This window comes from Somniosus microcephalus, chromosome 7 (genome assembly GCF_052327205.1).
Source record: "Somniosus microcephalus isolate GS21.2 chromosome 7, FLI_Smic_1.0, whole genome shotgun sequence".
Lineage (NCBI taxonomy): Eukaryota > Metazoa > Chordata > Chondrichthyes > Squaliformes > Somniosidae > Somniosus > Somniosus microcephalus.
The window spans coordinates 277,247,726-277,274,480 of record NC_140993.1 but is presented as its reverse complement, the minus strand read 5'-3'; the positions used below and the strand labels follow the sequence as shown (position 1 = coordinate 277,274,480).

The window sequence follows — 26,755 nt, the reverse complement described above, 5'->3', positions numbered from 1 at the left end:
CAGCTTCGTGGTCTCTTTTACGAATACTAGCTTTTTATTTCCAGGTTGTTTTTTTTTTTAATTCTCAAACTGCCATGGTGAGATTTGACTGCACGTTCTGGGGATCATTAATGTAGGCATCTGGATTACTAGTCCGATAACACAACCACTATACTGCTGTACCCAACTGGGCACAAATCAAAAGCTAGTAAATAATTCTGTAACAGGGAAAATGTTGAGGCAGATTCCACAGCTTTAGAATCAGTGGGCACTAAGGCTCTATTTATGGCATAGCTAAATTCTAGCATACTACTTCTGTGTCTATAGATTTAAAGATCAAGTACAACCACGGAGTTCTTTTTTTTTTTAATTAACAGGAAACACACGAGAAAGCACAGAGCAAGCATATTCAGCCCATCAAATCCATTCCTATCACACACCATCTACAATCTAACCCATCAGAAATGCTAGCCACCCAATTACCAACATACTTCCTGATCGTCAAATGTAATCAAAATTGCAGAATATACATCCACTCATTATTTAATCCCGACTGCTATACTTCAGACAACCATCATATCACCTCCCAGTCATAGAGGAACCCTGGTTCAACAAGAAGTGTAGAAGAGCATGCCAGGGGCATACCTAAAAATGAGGTGCCAACTTGGGGAAGTTGCAACACAGGACTACATGCATGCTAACAAGCAGAAGCAGCATGCTATAGACAGGGCTAAGCGATCCCACAATCAACGGATCAGATCAAAGCTCTGCAGTCCTGCCACATCCAGTCGTGAATGGAGATGGAACACTAAACAACTAACGGGAGGAGGATATCCCTATCTCAATGATGGTGGAGCCCAGCACGTGAGTGCTAAAGACGAGGCTGAAGTGTTTGCAACCAACTTCAGCCAGAAGTGCCGAGTGGATGATCCATATCAGCCTACTCCCGAGGTCCCCACCATCACTGAAGCCAGTCTTCAGCCAATTCAATTCACTGCATGTGATATCAAGAAACGGCTGAGCGCACTGGATACAGCAAAGGCTATGGGCCCCGACAACATCCCGGCTATCGTGCTGAAGACTTGTGCTCCAGAACTAGCCGCGCCACTAGCCAAGCTGTTCCAGTACAGCTAAAACACTGGCATCTATCCGACAATGTGGCAAACTGCCCAGGTATGTCCTGTCCACAAAAAGCAGGACAAATCCAACCCGGCCAATTACTGCCCCATCAGTCTACTCTCAATCATCAGCAAAGTGATGGAAGGTGTCATCGACAGTGCTATCAAGCGGCACTTACTCACCAATAACCTGCTCACTGATGCCCAGTTTGGGTTCCACCAAGACCACTCAGCTCCCGACCTCATTACAGCCTTGATTCAAACATGGACAAAGGAGCTGAATTCCAGAGGTGAGGTGAGAGTGACTGCCCTTGACATCAAGGCAGCATTTGACTGAGTGTGGCATCAAGGAGCCCCAGTAAAACTGAAGTCAATGGGAATTGGGGGAAAACACTCCACTGGCTGGAGTCATACCTAGCACAAAGGAAGATGGTTGTGGCGGTTGAAGGTCAATCACCACAGCTCCAGGACATCGCTGCAGGAGTTCCTCAGGGCAGTGTCCTAGGCCCAACCATCTTCAGCTGCTTCATCAATGACCATCCCTCCAACATAAGGTCAGAAATGGGGATGTTCGCTGATGACTGCACAGTGCTCAGCGCCATTCACAACTCCTCAGATAATGAAGCAGTCCATGCCCGCATGCAACAAGACCTGGACGATGTTCAGGCTTGGGCTGATAAGGGGCAGGTAACATTCGTGCCACAGAAGTGTCAGGCAATGACTATCGCCAACAAGCGAGAGTCTAATCACCTCCCCTTGACATTTAATGGCATTACCATTGCTGAATTCCCCACTAACAACATCCTGGGGGTTACCATTAATCAAAAACTTAACTGGACCAGCCACATAAATACTGTGGCAACAAGAGCAGGTCAGAGGCTAGGTATTCTGCAACGAGTGTCTCACCTCCTGACTCCCCAAAGCCTTTCCACCATCTGCAAGGCACAAGTAAGGAGTGTGATGGAATACTCTCCACTTGCCTGGATGAGTGCAGCTCCAACAACACTCAAGAAGCTCGATACCATCCAGGACAAAGCAGCCTGCTTGACTGGCACCCCATCCACCACCTTAAACATTCACTTCCTCCACCACCGGCGTACCGTGGCTTCAGTGCGCACCATCTACAAGATCCACTGCAGCAACTTGCCACGGCTTCTTCGGCAGCACCTCCCAAACCCGGGACCTCTTCCACCTAGAAGGACAAGGGCAGCAAACGCATGGGAACACCACCACCTCCAAGTTCCCCTCCAAGTCACACACCATCCTGACTTAGAATTATATCGCCGATCCTTCATCGTCGCTGGGTCAAAATCCTGTAACTCCCTACCTAACAGCACTGTGGGAGTACCTTGGCCACACGGACTGCAGCGTTTCAAGAAGGCGGCTCAACACCACCTTCTCGAGGGCAACTAGGGATGGGCAATAAATGCTGGCTTTGCCAGCGACGGCCAGATCCCATAAATAAATTTAAAAAATTGTGGTTAGCCAGTATCTTACCAGGGAACTATAGACCAGTTAGCTTAACATCGGTGGTAGGAAAGATACTCAAAGATGATACTCAAAGATGCAATAGAAAAACATCTAGAATCCGAAAATATAATAAAGAACAGTCAGAACAGATTTCAAAAGGGTAGGTCATACTTGACCAACCTTATTGAATACTTTGAAGCCACAGAAAGAGTCGATAAGGGTAATGCAGTAAATGAATTTTCAAAAGGCCTCTGATAAGGTATCACATAGTGAGACTCATGACTAAGGTCAGAGCATGTGCAGTCATGCAACAGATAGTAGAATGGATAGCAAGCTGGCTACAAAACAGAAAACAGAATTGGGGTTAAGGGCAGCTACTTAGACTGGCAAAAGGTGGCAAGTGGTGTTCCACAAGGATCGGTGCGGAGACCACTGTTACTCACAATCTACATCAACGATTTGGACTTGGGAATCTTAAGTACAATTTCAAAATTTGCGAACACCACCAAATTGGGAGGGTTATAGTTAATACAAAAGGTAGATGGGGACAAAATACAAGATGTCATTAGTGAACTTGCAGGATGGGCGTTTAATTGGCAAATAAATTTCAATATAGCTAAGTGTGAGGTGATGCATTTTGGTAGGAAGAATAAGGAGGCCCCATACTGCTTGGATTATAAAAGAGTCTAAATGGGCTAGAGGAGCAAAGGGATCTAGAGGTACAGATACACAAATCACTAAAAGTAGCAACGCAGGTGAACAAGGCCATAAAAAAAAGCAAACCAAGCACTGGGGTCTCAAGGCATCAGGTCAAACATGGGCAAGGAAACCTCCCGCTGCTTACTACCTACTGCCCTCCCTCAGCTGATGAATCAGTACTCTTCCATGTTGAGCAGCACTTGGATAAGCACTGAGGGTAGCAAGGGCACAGAATGTACTCTGGGTGGGGACTTCAATTTCCATCACGAAGAGGGGCTCGGCAGCGCCACTACTGACCAAGCTGGCCGTGTCGGACACAGCTGCCAGACTGGGCCTGCAGCAGGTGGTGAGAGAACCAGCAAAAATGAAAAACCTACTTGACCTGGTCCTCGCCCTCACCAATCCATCTGCCGCAGATGGATCTGTCCATGACCATATTGGTAGCAGTGACCAGCGCACAGTCCTTGTGGAGACGAAGTCCCGTCTTCACTCCATCGGAATGTGTGGCACTAACACCATGCTTTTCAGAACAGATCTAGCAGGTCAAAACAGGGCATCCATGAGGCACTGTGGGCCATCAGCAGCAGCAGAATTGTATTCCACCACAATCTGTAACCTCATGGCACAGCAAATCCCTCACTCTACCATTACCATCAAGCCAAGGGACCAACCCTGGTTCAATGAGGAGTGTAGAAGAGCATGCCAGGAGCAGCACCAGGCGTACCTAAAAATGAGGTGCTAACATGGGGAAAGGCTGCAACATAATGACTACATGCATGCTAAACAGCGGAAGCAGCATCCTATTAGACAGAGCTAAGCAATCCCACAACCAACAGATCAATCAAAGCTGTGCAGTACTGCCACATCCAGTCGTGAATGGTGGTGGACAATTAAACAACTAACGGGAGGAGAAGGCACCATGAACATCTCCAGGTCCCTCTGAACACCAACATTTCCCAATCTCTCTCCATTTAAAAAATACTCTGCTTTTCTATTTTTCCTACCAAAGTGGATAACTTCACATTTCTCCACTTTATATTCCATTTGCCATGTTCTTGCTCACTCACTTAGCCTGTCTATATCCCCTTGAAACCTCCTTGCATCCTCCTCACAACTTACATTCCCACCCAGCTTTGTATCAGCAAACTTGGATCTATTACATTTGGTCTCCTCATCCAAATCATTGATGTAGAGCACTAATCCTTGCGGTACCCCAGTAGTTACAGCCTGCCAACCCAAAAATTACCTGTTTATTCCTACTCTCTGTTTTCTGTCCATTAACCAATCCTCAATCCATGCTAATATATTACCCCCAATCCCATGAGCCCTAATTTTGTTTAATAACCTCTTGTGTGGCACCTTATCGAATGCCTTCTGAAAATCCAAATACACCACATCCACTGGTTCCCCCTTATCTATTCTGCTAGTTACAACCTCAAAAAACTCCAACAGCTTGGTCAAACACGATTTCACTTCCATAAATCCGTGTTGACTCTATCCAATCCTATTATTAATTTCTAAGTGCCCTGTTACCACGTCCTTAATAATAGATTCTAGCATTTTCCCTACTACAGGAAACTTTCGATTTACCGGCACCTAAATAACCGGAAATCTCGGTTAACTGGCAAAATTCAGAAGTAGGTTCAGGTAACTTTTATTACTTTTTTTACACCATTTGTTGCTGTGCAAGGGTGTGGCTGCAGCTGTTGCTAAGTGATATACCTATCAATTCAGTTCATGAAAAGCGACGAGTTAAGTTAGTAACTATAGGTTTTTATTGGCTAAATAACAGAGCCCACCCTCGTGGGTGATCGGATCCAACAAGGAGGAATACCAGCCAGTCGACCACCTTTATACCTGGGCAAGCAGGCGGAGCCATGGGCGGAGTCAGCTGTGGTCAGCCCAGGTATAACAGCGTGGCAAGAGGTGACCTTGTGTAGTGATACAACAGTGTAAACAGTGATAACCATAGTGTAACGATAGTGAACGCTAAAAGTGGTTTACCACATTCACCCCTTGTTTAAATTCGAGTCCGGCGGGGTGAAGTGTACTACCAGTTCGGGTATGTCAGTCTGTCCGGAGGCCTCGTAAGCCTTTCTGATCGGCGCAGCAGCGGCGGTGCAGTATCCGATGTTAATGCTGGTGTCTGCGTGGTCGGCGAAGGCTCGTGGGGTTCCGGCATGCCGTCTACCTGGGCTGGATTTTGGGGGGGTGGTGGGGGGTAACGGTGGTGTCTCAGGGGTGCCCGAGGGTGCGAGGTCTCGTAAGGAGACTGTGTCCTCCCGCCCGTCTGGGTATGCCACATAGGCGTACTGGGGGTTGGCGTGCAGGAGGTCCACCCTCTCAACCAGGGGGTCCGTTTTATGGGCCCTCACGTGCTTTCGCAGCAAGACGGGCCCCGGAGAAGTCAGCCATGTTGGTAGCGAGGTTCCCGTAGTTGACTTCCTGGGGAAAACAAACATTCGTTCATGGGGGGGTGGCGTTAATGGCAGTGCAAAGCAGTGACCGGATGGAATGCAGCGCTGCCGGGAGGACTTCCTGCCAGCGAGAGGTTGGGAGGCCCTTAGGCTTTAAGGCTAAGAGAACGGCCTTCCAGATAGTCGCGTTCTCTCTTTCCACCTGGCCGTTCCCTCGGGGGTTGTAGCTGGTGGTCCTGCTTGCAGCAATACCTCTCGCTAGTAGGAACTGGCGAAGTTCCTCGCTCATGAAGGATGAGCCCCGGTCGCTATGTATATAGTTCGGGAACCCGAACAAGGCGAAGAGGTCGTTCAGGCATTTGATGACCGTGGTACTGGTCATGTCTGGGCAGGGGAAGGCAAAGGGGAAACGGGAGTACTCATCAATAATGTTGAGGAAGTACACATTACGGTCAGAGGACAGGAGGGGCCCCTTAAAATCGATGCTCAAGCGCTCGAAGGGGCGGGTGGCCTTGATCAGGCTTGCTCTGTCCGGCCTAAAGAAATGCGGTTTGCATTCGGCACAGGTTTGGCAGTTCCTGGTCATGGTCCTGACCTCCTCGATGGAGTAGGGCAGGTTGCGGGCCTTAATGAAGTGGTAAAGTCTGGTGACCCCGGGGTGGCAGAGGTCGTTGTGGAGGGTCTGCGGTCTATCAATTTGCGCGTTGGCGCATGTACTTCGTGATAGAGCATCTGGGGGTTCGTTCAGTTTACCAGGCCGGTACAAGATATCATAATCATAGGTGGAGAGCTCGATTCTCCACCTCAAGATCTTGTCGTTCTTGATTTTGCCCCTCAGCTTGTTATTAGACATAAAAGCGACCGAGCGCTGGTCGGTGAGGAGGGTAAATCGTTTGCCTGCCAGGTAATGCCTCCAGCGTCGTACTGCCTCCACGATCGCCTGGGCCTCCTTCTCGACCGAAGAGTGTCGGATCTCAGGGCCCTGGAGGGTCCTTGAGAAGAAGGCCACAGGTCTCCCCGCCTGGTTAAGGGTTGCAGCTAGGGCGAAGTCGGATGCATCGCTCTCCACTTGGAAAGGGATAGACTCATCCACCGCGTGCATTGTGGCCTTAGCAATGTCTCTCTTTATGAGGGAGAAGGCTGCGCATGCTTCTGCCGTCAGGGGGAAGGAGGTGGACTTCATGAGGGGTCTGGCTTTGTCCGCATAATTGGGCACCCATTGGGCATAGTAGGCGAAGAGCCCCAGGGTTCTCTTCAGCGCCTTTGGACAGTGGGGGAGGGGAAGCTCCATGAGGGGGCGCATTCTTTCGGGGTCGGGGCCGATGACTCCATTCTCTACTACGCAGCCGAGGATGGCAAGGCGCGAGGTGTTAAACACACATTTCTCCTTATTGTAGGTGAGGTTCAGCCGTTGGGCCATATGGAGGAATCTCTCCAGATTAACATCATGGTCTTGCCAGTCGCGGCCGCAGATGGCGACGTTATCTAGATAAGGGAACGTGGCATGCAGCCCGTTCTGGTCAACCATCCGGTCCATCTCCCTTTGGAAGACCGAAACCCCGTTGGTGACGCCGAAGGGAACCATAAGGAAGTGGTAGAGGCGGCCATTCGCCTCGAAGGCGGTATACTGGCGGTCCTCAGGGCGGATAGGGAGTTGGTGATAGGCCGACTTAAGGTCGACGGTAGAGAATACCCGGTACTGTGCAATCTGATTGACCATATCAGATATGCGGGGAAGGGGGTATGCGTCCAGCTGGGTGTACCGGTTTATGGTTTGGCTGTAGTCGATGACCAGGCGGTGTTTATCGCCGGTCTTAACGACTACGACCTGGACACGCCAGGGGCTGTTGCTTCTCTCGATGATGCCCTCCTTCAGGAGTCGCTGCACCTCGGAGCTAATAAAAGCTCTGTCCCCGGCGCTGTACCGCCTGCTCTTGGTAGCGACGGGTTTACAGTCGCGGGTGAGGTTAGCGAACAGGGAGGGGGGCGGGACCTTGAGGGTGGATAGGCCGCAGGTGGTACGCGGTGGGCAGTTTAAAAGCTGCTGGTTGTAGACTGTGAGTGGGGGGAGGGGTCCACCGTATGCCAAAGTGACACTTTGAAGGTGGGATTGGAAATCCAGCCCTAGTAGGACGGCAGCGCAGAGCTGGGGCAGGGCGAGAAGTTTAAAATTTTTATACTCCGTGCCCCTAACCGACAGGGTCACAACACAGTAGCCGCTGATGTCTGTAGAATGGGACCTCGACGCCATCGAGATCCGGTTGCGCGTTGGCCGGACAGTGAGGGAGTAGTGGCTCACCGTGTCTGGATGGATGAAGCTCTCCGTGCTTCCGCTGTCGAACAGGCAGGTCGTGGCGTGGCCGTTTACTTTGATGTCCATCATGGACTTGGACAGGTGATGCGGGCAAGCTTGGTCAAGTGTGACGGTGGCTAGTGTATGGCTGAGCGAGCTGCTGTAGTCTGCGGGTGAGGCGGTGGTCAGGTCTGGAGACAAGGTGGCGGTCGAGTGTGGTGAACAAAATGGCGGCGCCCACGACGCTGAATAAAATGGCGGAGAAGATGGCCGCCCCCACAACTCACATGAGGCACTGCCGGCGTCGGTGGCCTTGATCAAACATGGCCGCCCCCACGACTCACACGAGGGGATACTGGCATCTGTGGCCTTGATGAAAGATGGCCGCCCCCACAACTCGCATGAGGCACTGCTGGCGTCTGTGGCTTTCCCCCTGCAGGCCTTCGCGAAGTGGCCTTTCTTGTGGCAGTCGGAGCAGGTCGCGTTTCTTGCAGGGCAGCGCGCCCTCGGGTGTTTCGCCTGGCCACAGAAGAAGCAGCCGGCGGCCCGATCGCGGGGCTCCGATGTCGCAGCCGGTACCGGGGGTGGCGGTCCCGATCGGTTCCGGGACACCGACGCTGTGGTAGGTCCCAGAGGCGGCGGTGCGAGGGGTATTGCGGCCGGGGTCGGGCCCGAGTCCCAGGGTCGTGCAGCACAGTACCTGGAGTACGCCTCGAGGTCCCGATGGGCCACTTCCAAGGAGCGAGCGAGGATAGCAGCTGTTTTCAGGTCGAGGTCCTTTGATTCCAGCAGTCTTTGCCGTGAGTAGTCTGACCGAAGGCCTTTCACGAAGGCATCTCGGATGTTTCCATCTGTATGTTCTGCAGCTGTTACGGCTTTAAAGTCACAGTCCCTGCCGAGTATTTGCAGCGCCCGTAAGAAATCATCAACCGACTCTCCTGGCTGTTGCGAGCGGGATCTTAGGAGATGCCTGGCGTACATTGAGTTTACAGGGGCTCCGATACTGTTCTTTTAGCAGGTTGAGGGCGTCCTCGTATGTGGCAATGTCCCGGATGAGTGCAAATACTTTAGGGCTCACCTGAGCGGTCAGAACTCTTAGTTTGGATGCCGGAGGCACGCCGGATTCTCCCAGGTAGGCTTCGAAGCAGCTCAGCCAGTGTTCGAAGTCGAGGGCTGAATTCGCAGCCTGTGGGTTTAGATCCAGGTACGGCGGCCGGAGGGCTCGTAGCCAGGCCGGCTGCTGGGGCTGTTGTAGACGGCCGTTTGGCTGAGGCTGTACGTCTGACTGGTCGTTTGGCTGCTCCGTTGTAGACATTTCAAAATGTAGCCAATAAAATTGATATACCTATCAATTCAGTTCATGAAAAGCGACGAGTTAAGTTAGTAACTATAGGTTTTTATTGGCTAAATAACAGAGCCCACCCTCATGGGTGATCGGATCCAACAAGGAGGAATACCAGCCAGTCGACCACCTTTATACCTGGGCAAGCAGGCGGAGCCATGGGCGGAGTCAGCTGTGGTCAGCCCAGGTATAACAGCGTGGCAAGAGGTGACCTTGTGTAGTGATACAACAGTGTAAACAGTGATAACCATAGTGTAACGATATAAACAGTGATAACCATAGTGTAACGATAGTGAACGATAAAAGTGGTTTACCACACTAAGCTACAGAGACGCTCGCAACTTGTGCCCATTGTTCTGAAGCTACAGGGTTTGTTGCTTTATACGGAGCTCTCAGCTCCGTATCTTTTATTATAGCGTTCGGTTATCCGGAATTTTTGATGAACCGGCACCACGTCGGTCCCATCCGTGCCAGATAAAAAAAAGTTTCCTGTACTGATGTCAGGCTAACTGGTCTGTAGTTCTGTAATGAAATGTGTTTGGCTTGCCTATATTCGTTTTGCACTCATGTATATTACCCTCCCCCACACGGTGTATAGTTTCACTTCCTCTTTCCTGACTAACCTGGAATGTTCCAGGTCTTGGCTCTTGGCTCCGCCCCTGACTTCTCTTACATAAAGATCCCAGGAGCTATACGACTCATTCCTGCGAGCCAGTCAGTATGTTGAGATGTTAGCTCTGATCTTAGTGATTAAAAGCCAACTTGTTAAGGTCTATAACTTCTAGTTTTGTGGTTATTGAAGGCACATCAAGTTCCCTGTTTTCTCTCTCCCTCCTTTCTTAAATAGCGGGGTTACATTTGCTACCTTCCAATCCGCAGGAACAGTTCCAGAGTCTATGGAATTTTGGAAAATGACAACCAATGCATCCACTATCTCTATAGCCACCTCTTTCAAAACCCTAGGATGTAGGCTATCAGGTCCTGGGGATTTATTGGCTTTCAGTCCCATTAATTTTTCCAGTACTATTATTTTACTAATACTAATTTCTTTCATTCTCGCTAGAGCCTTGGTTCTCCGCTATTTCCGGGATTTTTTTGCGTCTTCTTCCGTGAAGACAGACACAAAGGGCTGGATTTTGTCAATGGGGACGTGATGGAGGCGGGACTCCCACTTTTTGGGTTGTAGTCCCGCCTCCATCGATTTGTGGCTAACCCACGCGATTTTCCCTTGATTGACCTTATTGAGCCCGCCCAGCAGGCTCAGCAGGCCAATTAAGCGACACCCGGTTACAGGTGACGTCAGGGATTGACATTTCATCTGTCAAGAGCTATTGACAGATGAAATATCAGCGTTTGACAGCTCTGTGAAGCTGTCAAACACTGACAATCTGACTTCTAACTTGAGTCCTTCTCCACAGACTCAGTTAGAAATCTCTCCAGAACAGAAAGCTGCAACTTTTGACAGCTAGCGGCCATTCTGCTTTCTGTGCCGGTGAGATGAGGGACTCCAGAGACCTGAAGGAAGGAAGCCTGCATTAGTAAGTAAAACTTAATTAAACATTTTACACACACCAAACACACTTACCTCTGCACTCATGCACCCATCACTCACCTGAACACCGGACAGCTCGAACCCTCCAAGTCCTTCAGACCAACGGTCCGCCTCGCTAACTTGGCGTGGTTTGGAGCCGTCGGGCAGCCCACACTTCAGGGCTAAGAGATTAGGCCAAAAACTGCCTGTTAACAGGCAGTTAATTGGCACTAATCCCCTTCCCACCTCAGGGAGGCGGCTCCCAGCACAGGTCAGGTACTCACCTCCTGGGAAACGGGCATGGAGGCGGGTTGGGGGCGGGAAGGGTTCGTGCCCCAGATTCTGCAATTTTCCCCCCACTCCCACCTCCACGGGGCTTGGAAATTCGAGCCCAAAGCATTTGTTTAATTTCTCTGCCATTTCCATTTTGCCTAGCTCTTCTGAAAGTTAAGTCATAGAGTTATACAGCACAGAAAGGGGCCCTTCGGCCCATTGTGTCCACGCCAGCCATCAATCCCTGTCTATTCTAATCCCATTTTCCAGCACTTGAAACGCCATAGCATACAAGGCTACGGACCAAGTGCTCATCTAAATGCTTCTTGAATGTTGAGGGTTCCTGCATCTACTACCCTTTCAGGCAGTGAGTTCCAGATTCCAACCACCATCTGGGTGAAAAAGCTTTTCCCTCAAATCCCCTCTAAACCTCCTGCCCCTTATCTTGAAACTATGCTTCCTGGTTATTGACCCCTCTACTAAAGGGGAAAAGTTCCTTTCTATCTACCCTATCTATGCCCCTCAGAATTTTGTACACTTCAATCAGGCCCTCCCTCAGCCTTCTCTGCTTTAAGGAAAACAAACCCAGCCTGTCCAGTCTCTCTTCATAGCTGAAGCCCTCCAGCCCCAGGTAACATCCTGGTGAATCTCCTCTGCACCCTCTCCAATGCAATTGCATCCTTCCTATAGTGTGGCGACCAGAACTGCACGCAGTATTCCAGCTGTGGCCTAACTAGCGTTTTGTATTCTTGAATATTTAGTTCCCAACCTTGGCCACATTGCAACCACGTCTCTGTTGTGGCTATTAATCAAACCTGTTAATTTCTATTTGCGCTATTAATTTTGTTGCGAATGCTTTGCGCATTCAGATATAGTGCCTTTAGCTTGGAGTTATTTCTATTTTTCCCTGATGTCAACTTAGTCACTGATGCTTTATTACCTTCGTTACTCTCTCTGTCCCTTCCTGACCTACTCTGCTTATTTTTACCCAAAACGCTGCTCCAGAGCCTCGACATTTCTCTCGCTGCTTTTAAATTTACTCTTTCCTGAATCCTCCCGCCCACCCCTCCATTAGTTTAAAGCCCTGTCTGCTGCCCTAGATATTCGGTTCACCAGGACACTGGTCCCAGCCCTGTTTAAATGGAGCTCATCCCAACAACAGCTCCCTCTTTCCCCAGTACTGGTGCCAGCGCCCCATGAACTGAAATCCCTTCCTCCCACACCACTCTGAGCCACGCATTTAAACCTCTAATCTGTTTGTCCCTGTGCCAATTTGCACGTGGCTCAGGTAACAAACCAGATTATTACCTTTAAGGCTCTGCTTTTTCATTTGGATCCTTGCTCCTCAAACTCCCCCAGCAGAACCTTATTCCTAGTTCTACCCAGGTCGTTAGTACCTATGTGGACCACGACAACTTGATCCTCCCTCTCCAAGTTCTTCTCCAGCTGCGAGATGTCGTCTTTAACCCTGGCAGGCAACACAACCTTCGGAAATCTCGGTCGCGGCGGAATCGTTTGCAACCAACTTCAGCCAGAATGATCCATCTCGGCCTCCTCCTGAGGTCCCCACCATCACAGAAGCCAGTCTTCAGCAAATTCAATTCACTCCACGTGATATCAAGAAACGGCTGAACGCACTGGATACAGCAAAGGCATTGGGCCCTGACAATATCCCGGTGACATGCTGAAGACTTGTGCTCCAGAACTAGCCGCGCCTCTAGCCAAGCTGTTCCAATACAGCAACAACAATGGCATCTACCCGACAATGTGGAAGACTGACCAGGTATGTCCTGTCCACAAAAAGGAGGACAAATCCAATCCAGCCAATTACCACCCATCAGTCGATTCTCAAATCATCAGCAAAGTGATGGAAGAGGTCGTCAACAGTGCTATCAAGCAGCACTTACTCACCAATTTTTTATTTGTCATATATGCAGCAAACGTGTGTACTGCACAATGAAATGTTGATTTTTATGAGTCCTCCCAACATTGGAATAAATATGGCATAGCAATGATAAAAATACTAATAGAAATACAGTAATAATAAATAAAACAACAGTAATAAATAATAATAAATTATTCGTTCATGAGTCTTATGGCCTGGGGGTAGAAGCTGTTTTGAAACCTGCTGGTACGAGACCGTATGCTTCGATATCTCTGACCGGACGGGAGCAGGGCGAAGAGGTTGTGGCTGGGGTGGCTCGCGTCTTTGATGATTCTCAGGGCCTTCCCCCGGCACCTCTCGGGGTAGATATCCTGCACAGCAGGTAGTTTAATTCCTATAGTATGTTGTGCAGCTTTCACCACCATCTGTAGAGCCTTGCGGTCTGTGGCGGTGCAGTTGCCATACCAGGTAGTGATGCAACCGGACAGGATACTCTCGATGGTGCACCGGTAGAAGTTGGTGAGAATCTGGGGGGCCATTCCAAATTTCTTCAGTCTCCTGAGGAAGAACAGGCGTTGGCATGCCTTCTTGGTTACGATGTCGATGTGATTGGACCACGTTAAGTCCTCCGTAATGAATACACCCAGGAATTTGAAGCTGCTAACTCTCTCCACCTCAGCCCCTTCGATGTAGATTGGGGTGTGTCCCTCCCCCTGCCGCTTCCTGTAGTCCACGATGATCTCCTTTGTTTTGCTGATGTTGAGGGAGAGGCTGTTGTACTTGCACCATTCTGCAAGGGCTTTTACCTCCTCCCTGTAGCCTGTCTCGTCGCCATCTGTGATCAGGCCTACAACGGCAGTGTCATCAGTAAACTTGATGATGGAGTTGGAGTTGTGCGTGGCCACGCAATCGTGAGTAAACAGGGAGTACAGAAGGGGGCTGAGCACACAACCCTGGGGAGCTCCCGTGTTCAGGATCAGTGTGGAGGAGGTATTACTGCCTATTTTCACCACCTGGGGTCTGCCCGTCACGAAGTCCGGGATCCAGTTGCATAGGGAGGTGTTTAGTCCTAGCTCACTGAGCTTGTTGACAAGCTTGGAGGGGATAATCCCACCAGCTTACCTGACTTAATTCCTGTGATCAGGAAGCGACGACGGCGCAAGCGGAGCAGACGAGCAGGTGCATTAGTGAAGCTGAGGCGACGTGAACACCGCCCCCCCCCCCCCTTCCGAGTATTCTCCTGGTGAATGTGCCGTCACTGGACAATAAGCTGGACGAACTCCGGGGGAGGCTCACCTTCCAGCGAGACATTAAGAACTGCAACGTCTTGATTTTCACTGAGACTTGGCTTGATCCATCGATACCGGCTTCGGCCATTCAACCAGAGGGATTCAACATTCACCGGCTAGACCGAACAAAGGATTAAGGGAAGAATAGAGGGGGTAGAGTATGTTTCATGATCAACAACTCCTGGTGTTCCGACGTGGAACTACTTACATCTTCTTGTTCACCTGACCTCGAACACCTGATGATCAAATGCCGACCCTTCTACCTCCCGAGAGAGTTCTCATCCGTGATCATTACAGCGGTGTATATTCCACCACAGACCAAAGCAAATAGGGCACTAAACGAGCTGTATGGGACCATTAGCAGGCTTGAAACTTCCCATCCAGAGGCTGCATTCATCGTGGCTGGCGATTTCAAGAAAGCCAATCTGAAGAAAGTACTGCCTAAATACCATCAGCATATCACCTGCCCAACGCGAGCCAAGAACACACTAGATCACGTTTACACTCCGTTCCGGGATGGATACAAGGCCCTCCTCCACCCTCCCTTCGGCAAATCAGATCACGACTCCATCCTGCTGCTACCCACCTATAGGCAAAAACTGAAACAGGAAAAGCCTGTGATGAGATCTCTGCAACGCTGGTCGGATCAATCAGACGCTATGTTACAAGACTGTTTTGATTCCACTGACTGGGATATGTTCCGGAATGCCTCGGACAATGACATCAACACATATACAGATTCAGTCATTAGTTTCATAAACAAGTGCATAGACGACATTGTTCCGAGGATTGTTGTACGAACATTTCCCAACCAGAAACCATGGGTAAATGGCGATATCCGTGCTATGTTAAAAGCACGGTCCATTGCATTCAATTCTGGGGACATGGAGGAGTACAAGAAATCAAGGTACGACCTCAGAAAAACCATCAAAAATGCAAAAAGACAATACACGGACAAAGTGGAGTCACACTATCATAGCTCAGATTCGCGAAGGATGTGGAGTGGACTACAATCTATTACGGACTACAAAGGGAAACCCAGCTGTGTCATGCCCAGCAATGCCTCTCTCCCGGACGAGCTCAACACTTTTTACGCCCAGTTTGAGGCCAACAACAACTGGCCTGTTACAAGGGCGCCCGCGGCTCAGAATGACTGGGTCTGCTCAATCTCCGTGGTTGACATGAGTAAGACTTTTAAGAGAGTGAACACCCACAAAGCACCCGGTCCAGATGGAATCCCTGGGCGTGTCCTTAGAGCATGCGCTGACCAGCTGGCAGCCGTGTTTACGGATATATTGTACTGTACCAGTCTGTAGTCCCCACCCGCTTCAAGATGACGTCGGTTATTCCAGTCCCCCAAAAAAAAGTAAGCTGTTTAAACGACTACCGCCCCATAGCACTCACTTCTGTCATCATGAAGTGCTTTGAGGGGCTGGTCAAAACCTACATCAATTCCTTACTACCTGACACACTGGACCCACTCCAATTTGCTTACCGCCCAAACAGATCTAGGGATGATGCCATCGCCACTGTACTGCATAGTGCCTTATCACACCTGGATAAGAGGAACACGTATGTGAGAATGTTGTTCATTGATTATAGTTCAGCATTCAATACCATTATCCCCTCCAAGCTTGTCAACAAGCTCAGTGAGCTAGGACTTAACATCTCCCTATGCAACTGGATCCCGGACTTCGTGACTGGCAGACCCCAGGTGGTGAAAATAGGCAGTAATACCTCCTCCACACTGATCCTGAACACGGGAGCTCCCCAGGGTTGTGTGCTCAGCCCCCTTCTGTACTCCCTGTTTACTCACGATTGCGTGGCCACGCACAACTCCAACTCCATCATCAAGTTTACTGATGACTCTGCCGTTGTAGGCCTGATCACAGATGGCGACGAGACAGGCTACAGGGAGGAGGTAAGAGCTCTAGCAGAATGGTGCAAGTAAAACAACCTCTCTCTCAACTTCAGCAAAACAAAGGAGATGATCGTGGACTACAGGAAGCGGCAGGGGGAGGGACACACCCCAATCTACATCGAAGGGGCTGAGGTGGAGAGGGTTAGCAGTTTCAAATTCCTGGGTGTATTCATTACGGAGGACTTAACGTGGTCCAATCACATCGACATCGTAACCAAGAAGGCATGCCAACGCCTGTTCTTCCTCAGGAGACTGAAGAAATTTGGAATGGCCCCCCAGATTCTCGCCAACTTCTACCGGTGCACCATCGAGAGTATCCTGTCCGGCTGCATCACTACCTGGTATGGCAACTGCACCGCCACAGACCGCAAGGCTCTACAGATGGTGGTGAAAGCTGCACAACATACTATAGGAATTAAACTACCTGCTGTGCAGGATATCTACCCCGAGGGGTGCCGGGGGAAGGCCCTGAGAATCATCAAAGACGCGAGCCACCCCAGCCACAACCTCTTCGCCCTGCTCCCGTCCGGTCAGAGATATCGAAGCATACGGTCTCGTACCAGCAGGTTTCAAAACAGCTTCTACCCCCAGGCCATAAGACTCATGAACGAATAATTTATTATTTATTACTGTTGTTTTATTTATTATTACTGTATTTCTATTAGTATTTTTATCATTGCTATGCCATATTTATTCCAATGTTGGGAGGACTCGTAAAAATCAACATTTCATTGTGCAGTACACACGTTTGCTGCATATATGACAAATAAAACTGAATTGAATTGAATTGAATAACCTGCTCACCGATGCTCAGTTTGGTTTCTGCCAGTACCACTCGGCTCCAGACCTCATTATAGCCTTGGTCCAAACATGGACAAAAGAGCTAAATTCCAGAGGTGAGGAGAGAGTGGTTGCCCCTGACATCCAGGCAGCATTTGACCAAGTGTGGCATGAAGTAAAATTGAAGTTAATGGGAATCAGGGGGAAACTCTCCAGTGTGTGGAGTTATACCTAGCACAGAGGAATTTCTTCACCCAGAGAGTGGTGAACCTGTGGAATTCTCTACCACAGAAGGCAGTAGAGGCCAATTCATTAAATATATTCAAGAAGGAGTTGGATATATTTCTTAAGGCTAAAGGGATCAAGGGGTATGGGGAGAAAGCAGGGACAGGGTACTGAATTTAGATGATCAGCCATGATCGCATTGAATGGCGGAGCAGGCTCGAGGGGCCGAATGGCCTACTCCTGCTCCTATCTTCTATGTTTCTATGTCTATGTTTTATGTAAAGGAAGATGGTTATTGGAGGTCAATCATCTCAACCCCAGGACAGCACTGTAGGAGTTCCTCAGGGCAGTGTCCAGTGTTCTAGGCCCAACCATCTTTAGCTACTTCATCAATGACCTTTCCTCCATTATAAGGTCAGAAGTGGGGATGTTCACTGATGACTGCACTGTGTTCAGTTCCATTCGCAACTCCTCAGATAATGAAGCAGTCCGTGCCCTCATGCAGCAAGACCTGGATGACATTCAGTCTTGGGCTGCTAAGTGGCAGGTAACATTCGCGACACAGAAGTGCCAACAAGCGAGACTCTAACCCCCACCCCTTGACATTCAACGGCATTACCATCGCCGAATCCCCCACTATCAACATCCTGGGGGTCACCATTGACCAGAAACTGAACTGGGCCAACCACATAAATACTGTGGCTAAAAGAGCAGGTCAGAGGCTGGGAATTCTGCAGCGAGTGTCTCACCTCCTGACTCCCCAAAGCCTTTCCACCATCTACAAGGCACAAGTCAGGAGTGTGATGGAATACTCTCCACTTGCCTGGATGAGTGCAGCTCCAGCAACACTCAAAAGGCTCGACAGCATCCAGGACAAAGCAGCCCACTTGATTGGCACCCCATCCACCACCTTAAACATACACTCCCTCCACCACCGGCGCACCGTGGCTGCAGTGTGCACCATCTACAAGATGCACTGCAGCAACTCGCCACGGCTTCTTCGACAGCACCTCCCAAACCCACGACCTCTACCACCTAGAAGGACAAGGGCAGCAGGCGCATGGGAACATCATCACCTGCAAGTTTCTCTCCAAGTCACACACCATCCTGACATCACATTACTGTTTGTGGGAGCTTGCTGTGTTCAAATTGGCTGTCACATTTCCTACATTACAACAGTGACTACGCTTCAAAAGTACTTAATTGGCACGTCCAGTGGTCGTGAAAGGCATTATATAAATGCAACTCTTTATTTTCTTCTTGCTTACATCTATTTCTCTCCATATTTTAAAAAACAATCTTTTCTTCAATGTCAACATAGTTTCACATGGTTCCATATAACTTGGAGCCTTAAGCACCATCTCCTAAAAACCTGTCTTTTTGATGGTAGTGTGTCTAGAATTACACACAGTATTTCAAATATGGCCTCAACAGTGGGTCTGTGCAAGGTTATAACCTATTTTGACTCAGCCCACTGCCAGAAAGATCCTTGTTTTTGACTGCCTTTGTTGATGGCAGCTTCACATGATCAGTACTCAAGACTAAAATTCTGTCTTTGTCTTTCCTTATGAACACTTGTTTTTAAATTAATATTCCTTGTATGAAGGAAGCGGTTTCAGAGCACCTTCTTGTACGTAGGAAAGGGATATGACAGAAAGGGAAGGGGAATGGAGAGGCTAGGCTGGGGAACACCAGGCACAGTTGAAGCAGAGGGTATTGAGAAAGTGTTTAAAAGGAGGAAGAGGTGGCAAGGCAGAGGAAACTGAGCAAAGATTTTTAAAATATTTGTTCTTGGGATGTGAGCAACACTGGCAAGCCATCCCTAATTGGCCTGAAGGCATTAAGAGTCAGCGCAGTTTGGGACTTGAGTCATACGTAGGCCAAACCAGGCAGAGGTGGCAGGTTTCCTTCTCTGAAGAACATTAGTAAGCCAATTGTGTTTCTACAATATTCTGGCAGATTTCATAGTCAATTTCTGGCACTAACCCAGAAATTAAAAGATTTATTGAATTTTCACAACATGGGATTTGAACTCATTACCTCTGGTTTGCTAGTCTAGTATCATAACAACCGTACTCCATGCTGATGGTGGAGGGGAGCAGCAGGGAGTGAGGAAAAGTTTGGTGTTGGAGCAGTGGAGGGTATGTGCAGGAGATCATCACTGTAGTATGGTGGGGCAAGGATACATATTTAAAAACAAGGATGAGAATTTTGAGATCAACTCGGTGAGGTCGAGCCAGTACAGCTTAGAGGGGATGGGGTGATTGCACTTGGCCGAGGACATGGGCTGTGGTATTTCGGATGAGTTAAGCTTGTGTAAGGTTGATGTGGGGAAGCCAGCTAGAAGGGCACAGGAGAAGACTTGAGGTAATGAAAGTATACACATCATTTCCTCTTCCAGCAGCTATTACCTTACACTTATTCACAATAAAATCTGTATTCCATTCCTTAGCACAGCTATTTAATCACCTGGATTCAGTTTGATATCATTGAAAATATATTATAAATAGCACTCTCTTTCAAGTCTTATGAATAACGAGAGCATTAAGAGACCAATAACTCAAGTTCCTGTGGAAATCCACTAGTCGCTTTTCCCATTTACTACTTCACCTTCTGCTTTCTATTTCTAAGCTGTTTTTCAATTCAGATCATTTGACTTGGCAATTCTGAACCTTGGCCCTCTTTCAAAGATCTCAAGTGAAGCTTTGCCAAATAGCTTCTGAAAATCCAACTCGATCGAATCTGGAACAGTACCCATGGATTGGAGGGTAGCTAATGTTACCCCACTATTCAAAAAAGGTGGTAGGGAGAAAACGGGGAATTACAGACCGGTAAGCCTGACATCGGTAGTGGGGAAAATGCTAGAGTCCATTATAAAAGATGTAATAGCAGAGCACTTGGAAAACAGTGACAGGATCCGACAAAGTCAACATGGATTTACAAAAGGTAAATCGTGCTTGACTAATCTACTGGAATTTTTTGAGGATGTAACTGGTAAAATAGATAAGGGAGAACCAGTGGATGTAGTATATTTGGACTTTCAGAAGACTTTCGATAAGGTCCCGCATAAGAGGTTAGCGTGTAAAGTTAAGGCACGTGGGATTGGGGGCAAGGTATTGACTTGGATAGAAAACTGGTTGGCAGACAGAAAGCGAAGAGTTGGAATAAACGGGTCTTTTTCCAAGTGGCAGGCAGTGACTAGTGGGGTACCGCAGGGATCGGTCCTTAGACCCCAGCTATTCACAATATATATTAATGATCTAGACGAGGGAACTAGACGTAATATCTCCAAATTTGCAGACGACACAAAGCTGGGTGGGCGTGTGTGCTGTGAGGAGGATGCAGAGAAACTCCAGGATGATTTGGACAGGTTGGGTGATCGGGCAGAAGCATGGCAGATGCAATATAACGTGGATAAATGTGAGGTTATCCACTTTGGTGTCAAAAACAGGAAGGCAGATTATTATCTGAATGGCAATAGATTGGGCGAAGGGGAAGTGCAACGAGACCTGGGTGTCCTTGTGCACCAGTCGCTGATGGTAAGCATGCAGGTGCAGCAGGCGTTTAAGGCGGCAAATGGTGTGTTGGCCTTCGTAGCGAGGGGCTTTGAGTACAGGAACAAGGATGTCTTGCTGCAGTTGTACAGGGCCTTGGTGAGGCCACATCTTGAGTATTGTGTGCAGTTTTGGTCGCCTTATCTGAGGAAGGATGTTCTTGCCATGGAAGGAGTTCAGCGAAGATTCACCAGGCTGATACCTGGGATGGCAGGAATGACGTATGAGGAGAGATTGGGTCGATTGGGCTTGTACTCGCTGGAGTTTAGAAGAATGAGAGGGGATCTCATTGAAACTTTTAAAATTCTGACAGAACTAGACAGACTAGATGCAGGAAGGATGTTCCCGATGGTCGGGGAGTCCAGAACCAGGGGTCACAGTCTAAGGATAAAGGGTATGCCATTTAGGACAGAAATGAGGAGGAATTTCTTCACCCAGAGAGTGGTGAACCTGTGGAATTCTCTACCACAGAAGGCAGTAGAGGCCAATTCATTAAATATATTCAAGAAGGAGTTGGATATATTTCTTACGGCTAAAGGGATCAAGGGGTATGGGGAGAAAGCAGGGACAGGGTACTGAATTTGGATGATCAGCCATGATCACATTGAATGGCGGAACAGGCTCGAGGGGCCGAATGGCCTACTCCTGCTCCTATCTTCTATGTTTAAATGCTGTTCCTGTTCTTGCCAAGTGAATTTAAACTTTACATACCATTAAAATCTTTGAAAAGTTCTATGCAAATTCAAAGTATTTTGTCATTTAAATTAACTTAAAATGTATAAGTTGGGAGGACACGCTGAGCTGCAAATAAAAGCTGGGAAACCACAGCAAGGGAGAGTCAGATGTGGGACATAAGCAGGTGGGGTGGTGCAAGTGTGTTCTTGCATCAACCCACTGAGTGAAGACATTTCTCCTCATCTCAGTCTTAAATGGCCAATCCCTTATCCTGAGATTATGTCACCTATTTCGAGACTCTCCAGCCAGGCGAACAACCTCTCAGTATATACCTCATCAATCCCCATTCAGAATCTTATATGTTTCAATGAGATCACCTCTCATTCTTCTAAACTCCAGAGAGTATAGGCCCATTCTGCTCAATTGCTCCTTGTAGGACAGCCCTTTCATACCAGGAATCAATCTAGTGAACCTTCATTGCACCGCCTCCAAGGCAAGTATATCCTTCCTCGGATAAGGAGACCAAAACTGTGCACAGTACTCCAGGTGTGGTCTCACCAAAAGCCCGATACAATTGTAGCAAGACTTCCTTGCACTTGTACTCCAACCCCCTTGCAATGAAGGCCAACATGCAATTTGCCTTCCTAATTGCTTGCTGTACCTACATGCTAACTTTCTGTGTTTCCTTTACGAGGACACCCAATTCTCTGAGCACCAACATTTAGTAGTTTATCATTTAAAAAATATCCTGTTTTTGTATTCTTCCTACCAAAGTGAATAACCTCACATTTCCCCACATTATACACCATCTGCCACCTTATTGTCCACTGACTTAACATGTCTATATCCCTTTGCAGGCTCTTGCCATCTACAAGATGCACTGCAGCAACTCGCTAAGGCTTCTTTGACAGCACCTCCCAAACCCAAGATCTCTACCACTCAAAGACAAGGGCAGCAGGCACATGAGAACACCACCAACTGCAAGTCATGCACCATCCTGACTTGGAAATATATCACTGTTCCTTCATAGTTGCTGGGTCAAAATCATGGAACTCTCTCCCTAACAGCACTGTGGGAGTACCTTCATCTCTCGGACTGCAGCAGTTCAAGGCGGTGGCTGACCACCACCTTCGAGAGTAATTCAGGATGGGCAATAAATACTGGCCTCGTCAGCGACACCCACATCTCAAGATTGAATTAAAAAATGCAGCTCCGATTTGGTATGTTTTCTCTAAGCCTTTTGAATAATAAAAAGTAATTCCGTATTATTTTGGGTCTCCAGATCCACTGGATAACAGCTGCAGAATTCAGCCCCATTTTAATCTAGGATCTGTACAGACACACAGGAAATTCATTTAAGCAGACATGCTAAATGGCTCCAGGAATCACTATTCTAAGCCAACATAGGAACACTACTTTATCTGTGTTACCATTAAGACTTCTACACAACAGATAGCCACATTGTTAAATGTAGATATTCTTGCATGTGCTTCACAGCTAAAACATGATGTGTTCTCTTTCACCCACCCCAATTTTAAATGAACCACTAACCACAGATCAGAAAGTATACCTTGGCCCTACTGGGTATATATTTACTCAAATAGATGACCCAATGTCAAACACATTTACCAATCATTTTAAGTTCTGTGGGTCTGTTCATTGGACAGATACTGGAATAGAATAGAATCATAGAATGGTTACAGCACGGAAGGCCATTCGGCCCATCAAGCCTGTGCCGGTTCTCTGCAAGAGCACTTCAGCTCGTCCCACTCCCCCTCCCCCACCCTTTTCCCCATAGCCCTGCAATTTTTTCTCCTTCAGGTACTTAGCCAACTCCCTTTTGAAATAACAACAGAAAATGCTGGAAAAACTCAGCAGGTCAGGCAACATCCGTGGAGAGAAATTTGAGTTGACGTTTCGGGTCGAACCCTTCTTCAAAATTTCAACCCGAAACGTCAACTCAAATTTCTCTCCACGGATGTTGCCTGACCTGCTGAGTTTTTCCAGCATTTTCTGTTGTTATTTCGGATTTCCAACATCTGCAGTATTTTGCTATCCCTTTTGAAAGCAGTGATCGAGTCTGCCTCCAGCACCCTTTCAGGCATTGCATTCCAGATCCTAACCACTCGTTGAGTAAAAAAGTTTTTCCTCACGTCGTCTTTGGTTCTTCTGCCAATTCACCTTAAATCTGTGTCCTCTGGTTCTCGACCCTTCTGCCAATGGGAACAGTTACTCTTTATCTACTCTGTCCAGACCCCTTATGATTTTAGAACACCACTATCAAATCTCCTTGTAATCTTCTCTGCTCTAAGGAGAACAACCCCAGCTTCTCCAGTCTATCCAGTGGAGTACTGTGTACAGTATTGGTCTCCTTATTTAAGGAAGGATGTAAATGCATTGGAAGCAGTTCAGAGAAGGTTTACTAGACTAATACCGGGAATGGGCGGGTTGTCTGATGAGGAAAGGTTGGGCAGGCTAGGCTTGTATCCGCTGGAGTTTGGAAGAGCAAGAGGTGACTTGATTGAAACATGTAAGATCCTGAGGGGGTCTCGACAGGGTGGATGTGGAGAGGATATTTCCTCTTGTGGGAGAATCTAGAACTAGGGGTCACTGTTTAAAAATAAGGGGTCGCCCATTTAAGACAGATGAGGAGAAATTTTTTCTCAGAGGGTCGTGAGTCTTTGGAACTCTCTTCCTCAGGGCGGTGGAAGCAGAGTCTTTGAATATTTTTAAGGCAGAGGTAGATAGAATCTTGATAAGCAAGGGGGTGAAAGGTTATCGGGGGTAGGCGGGAATGTGGTGTAATCAGATTAGCCATGATCTTATTGAATGGTGGAGCAGGCTCTAGGGGCCGAGTGGCCGACTCCTGCTCCTAATTCGTATGTATGTTCGTATCCACGTAACTGAAGTCCCTCATACCTGGAATCATTCTCGTAAATCTTTTCTGCACCCGCCCTAAGGCTTTCACATCCTTCCTAAAGTGCAGTGCCCAGAATTGGACACAATACTCCAGTTGAGGCCAGACCAGGTTCATCATAATTTCCACGCTTTTGTACTCTATACCTCTAGTCATGAAGCCCAGGATCCTGTAAGCTTTTTTAACTGCCATCTCAACCTGCCCTGCCACCTTCAACGATTGTGCACATATACCCCTAGGTCTCTCTGTTCATGCACCCTCTTTACGATTGTACCCTTTCTTTTATATTTCCTCTCTTCATTCTTTCTACCAAAATATATCACTTCGCACTTTTCTGCGTTAAATTTCATCTGCCACATGTTCGCCCATTCCACCAGCCTGTATCCTCTTGAAGTCTATCACTATCCTCCTCACTGTTCGCTATACTTCCAAGTTTTGTGTCATCTGCAAATTTTGAAATTGTGCCCTGTACACCCACGTCCAAGTCATTAATATATATCAAGAAAAGCAGTGGTCCTGGAACCGACCCCTGGGGAACACCACTATGCCTAACTGGGGAACAGGGGTATGGCACCTCAGCATTTATTTTATTTGAATGCCTGTGAAAGCAACAACATTTTTAAATACTGATTATTTGCAGAACATGAAAATTTCTTAATTCCTACACTCAGAATAAACTTTAAAAAATTTAATGCTGTCACACTTAGCAAACAAATACTTAAATTTGTGTGAAGAGTTGAATACTTTTAAATGTTAACACTTTTATATTTGCAGTTCAACAACTTTTTGCGGGACATTGAGCAATATAATAATCCTGTTGAGCAGGAGTATGGCAAGACAGACAAGGAAGCAGTTTTCAATCATAGCTAATCCATTTTATTTTAAAAGATCACAGATCTTATCTCAGACTCAATGAGCAAATCTATTCAATGCTGTGCAGAGGTGAATAGTTTAATGCCTCAAAATAAGACTGGATATCGATTCCATAACCAAAAATTAATAGCTTTACTTTTTGATAAAGGTAAACTGTGCATTGCCCACCAGAAGTAATCCTCTAGCTTTACTGCTGTGGGGAGACACATACCTCCACTACAAACTGTGGTGTCCCTTCTCCTTGATGATTTGGTGAAGAGGAGTTACTGCAAAACAACAGCATTTATGAGTTGCAGTTCCAACTTCACGCATTTTTAAATAAGGAAAAAGATCATAGTACTATAAATCTGTACTGCCCAAGATCTGAATAGGAATTTTGACTTTTATGCGTTAATCAGGACAGATGCTTAAATTTATCAAGTCTTAATGCAACTACATTAAACTGTATAAATATCACTGTACCTGTCAGGAACGCTGTAAGTACCGATTTGTCCAGACGTAAATGCTGGAGTGGTAGAAGGACTGCTGTTCACGTATGCATTATCTGGCCAAGGGGAGCACTGTAGTATTTAAAAAAAAGAGCAGAGATTAGGACTTCAAATTCTTTACAAAAACAGGGAGGGGGGAAAAGCTCCTATTGGGTACAAATGAATTGTGAATTTATGTATTAGGAGTGGGAAGAAAGCAGAACAACTGAGAATTGAACATTTTCCAAATGTAAATGATAAATCGCTAAGGATAGCAAAAAGAATCGATCAAATTGCCACTGTATAATCAGAAAAATGAACCAGGTAAGCAAAGGTGCAGATTTCAAACTAAGCATGTGTTAACACAAATAATGTGCTGTGAAGTAGTGGAACACATTTAGTGAAATGCCTGCAGTGGTCTTGCTGCATTATCTTAATTTCAATCACAGGATCTTACTTCAAAAATGTAAACAAACCTCAAGAACTGAGGTAATGAAAACACTATTCTGTAGTTTAGTTTCCAGATGATATGGTTTTAGTATCGTTTAGCACAAAATTACTCTAATTAACTCTCTTGCACACCACAGGATAGAAACTGTAAACGTACAAGTCCTAGTTAAGCCATGTTAAGCTATTAAGTTAGTTGCTTTTCATTATATTTATTTTCTTCAATTTCTACAGATAGTTCGATGCCAATATTAGTATAAAACTAGAACTGGTAGATTTACAGAACTCAACTTGTACAGAAATATGAATTTTTGTTTGGAAGAAAAAATAATTTTAGTCCAATATTGAATAAGTAGTCAATTCATATGGATCTACTGGCAATGTTACAGAACCAGTTAAACTACGCTGACTACAATCACTCAAAAAATGAAAATTAGTTGAGACCAGAGATGCATAAACATATTCCCAGGTTCCCAACTTACAAAAAAAAGAACCAGAATGTCCTGGAACTGGCACACTGCCTTTCACTTCCAGGACTTAGTTGGAAGTTAGCACCACTAGCCCCATTTTAAGTGAGTTTGGACATTCACATCAAGCCAG

The 26,755-nt window shown here is 47.2% G+C and overlaps 1 protein-coding gene across 6 annotated transcripts in view; it reads right to left on the bottom strand.

Moving 5' to 3' along the window:
* LOC147115353 (upstream-binding protein 1-like) overlaps positions 1-26,755 on the bottom strand; it is a 109,521-nt gene that overhangs the window by 40,264 nt on the left and 42,502 nt on the right. For all 6 annotated transcript variants that reach the window (XR_015079118.1, XR_015079119.1, XM_085993887.1 and 3 more), the window contains exons 8-9: positions 25,704-25,801; positions 25,453-25,507 (exon numbers count right to left, since the gene is read on the bottom strand). Coding sequence is in view for 4 of the 6 variants with exons in the window: in XM_085993887.1 (XP_085850013.1) it covers positions 25,453-25,507; positions 25,704-25,801 (153 nt within the window). In the remaining 2 variants the exon portion in view is untranslated. The remainder of the gene's footprint in view (positions 1-25,452; positions 25,508-25,703; positions 25,802-26,755) is intronic.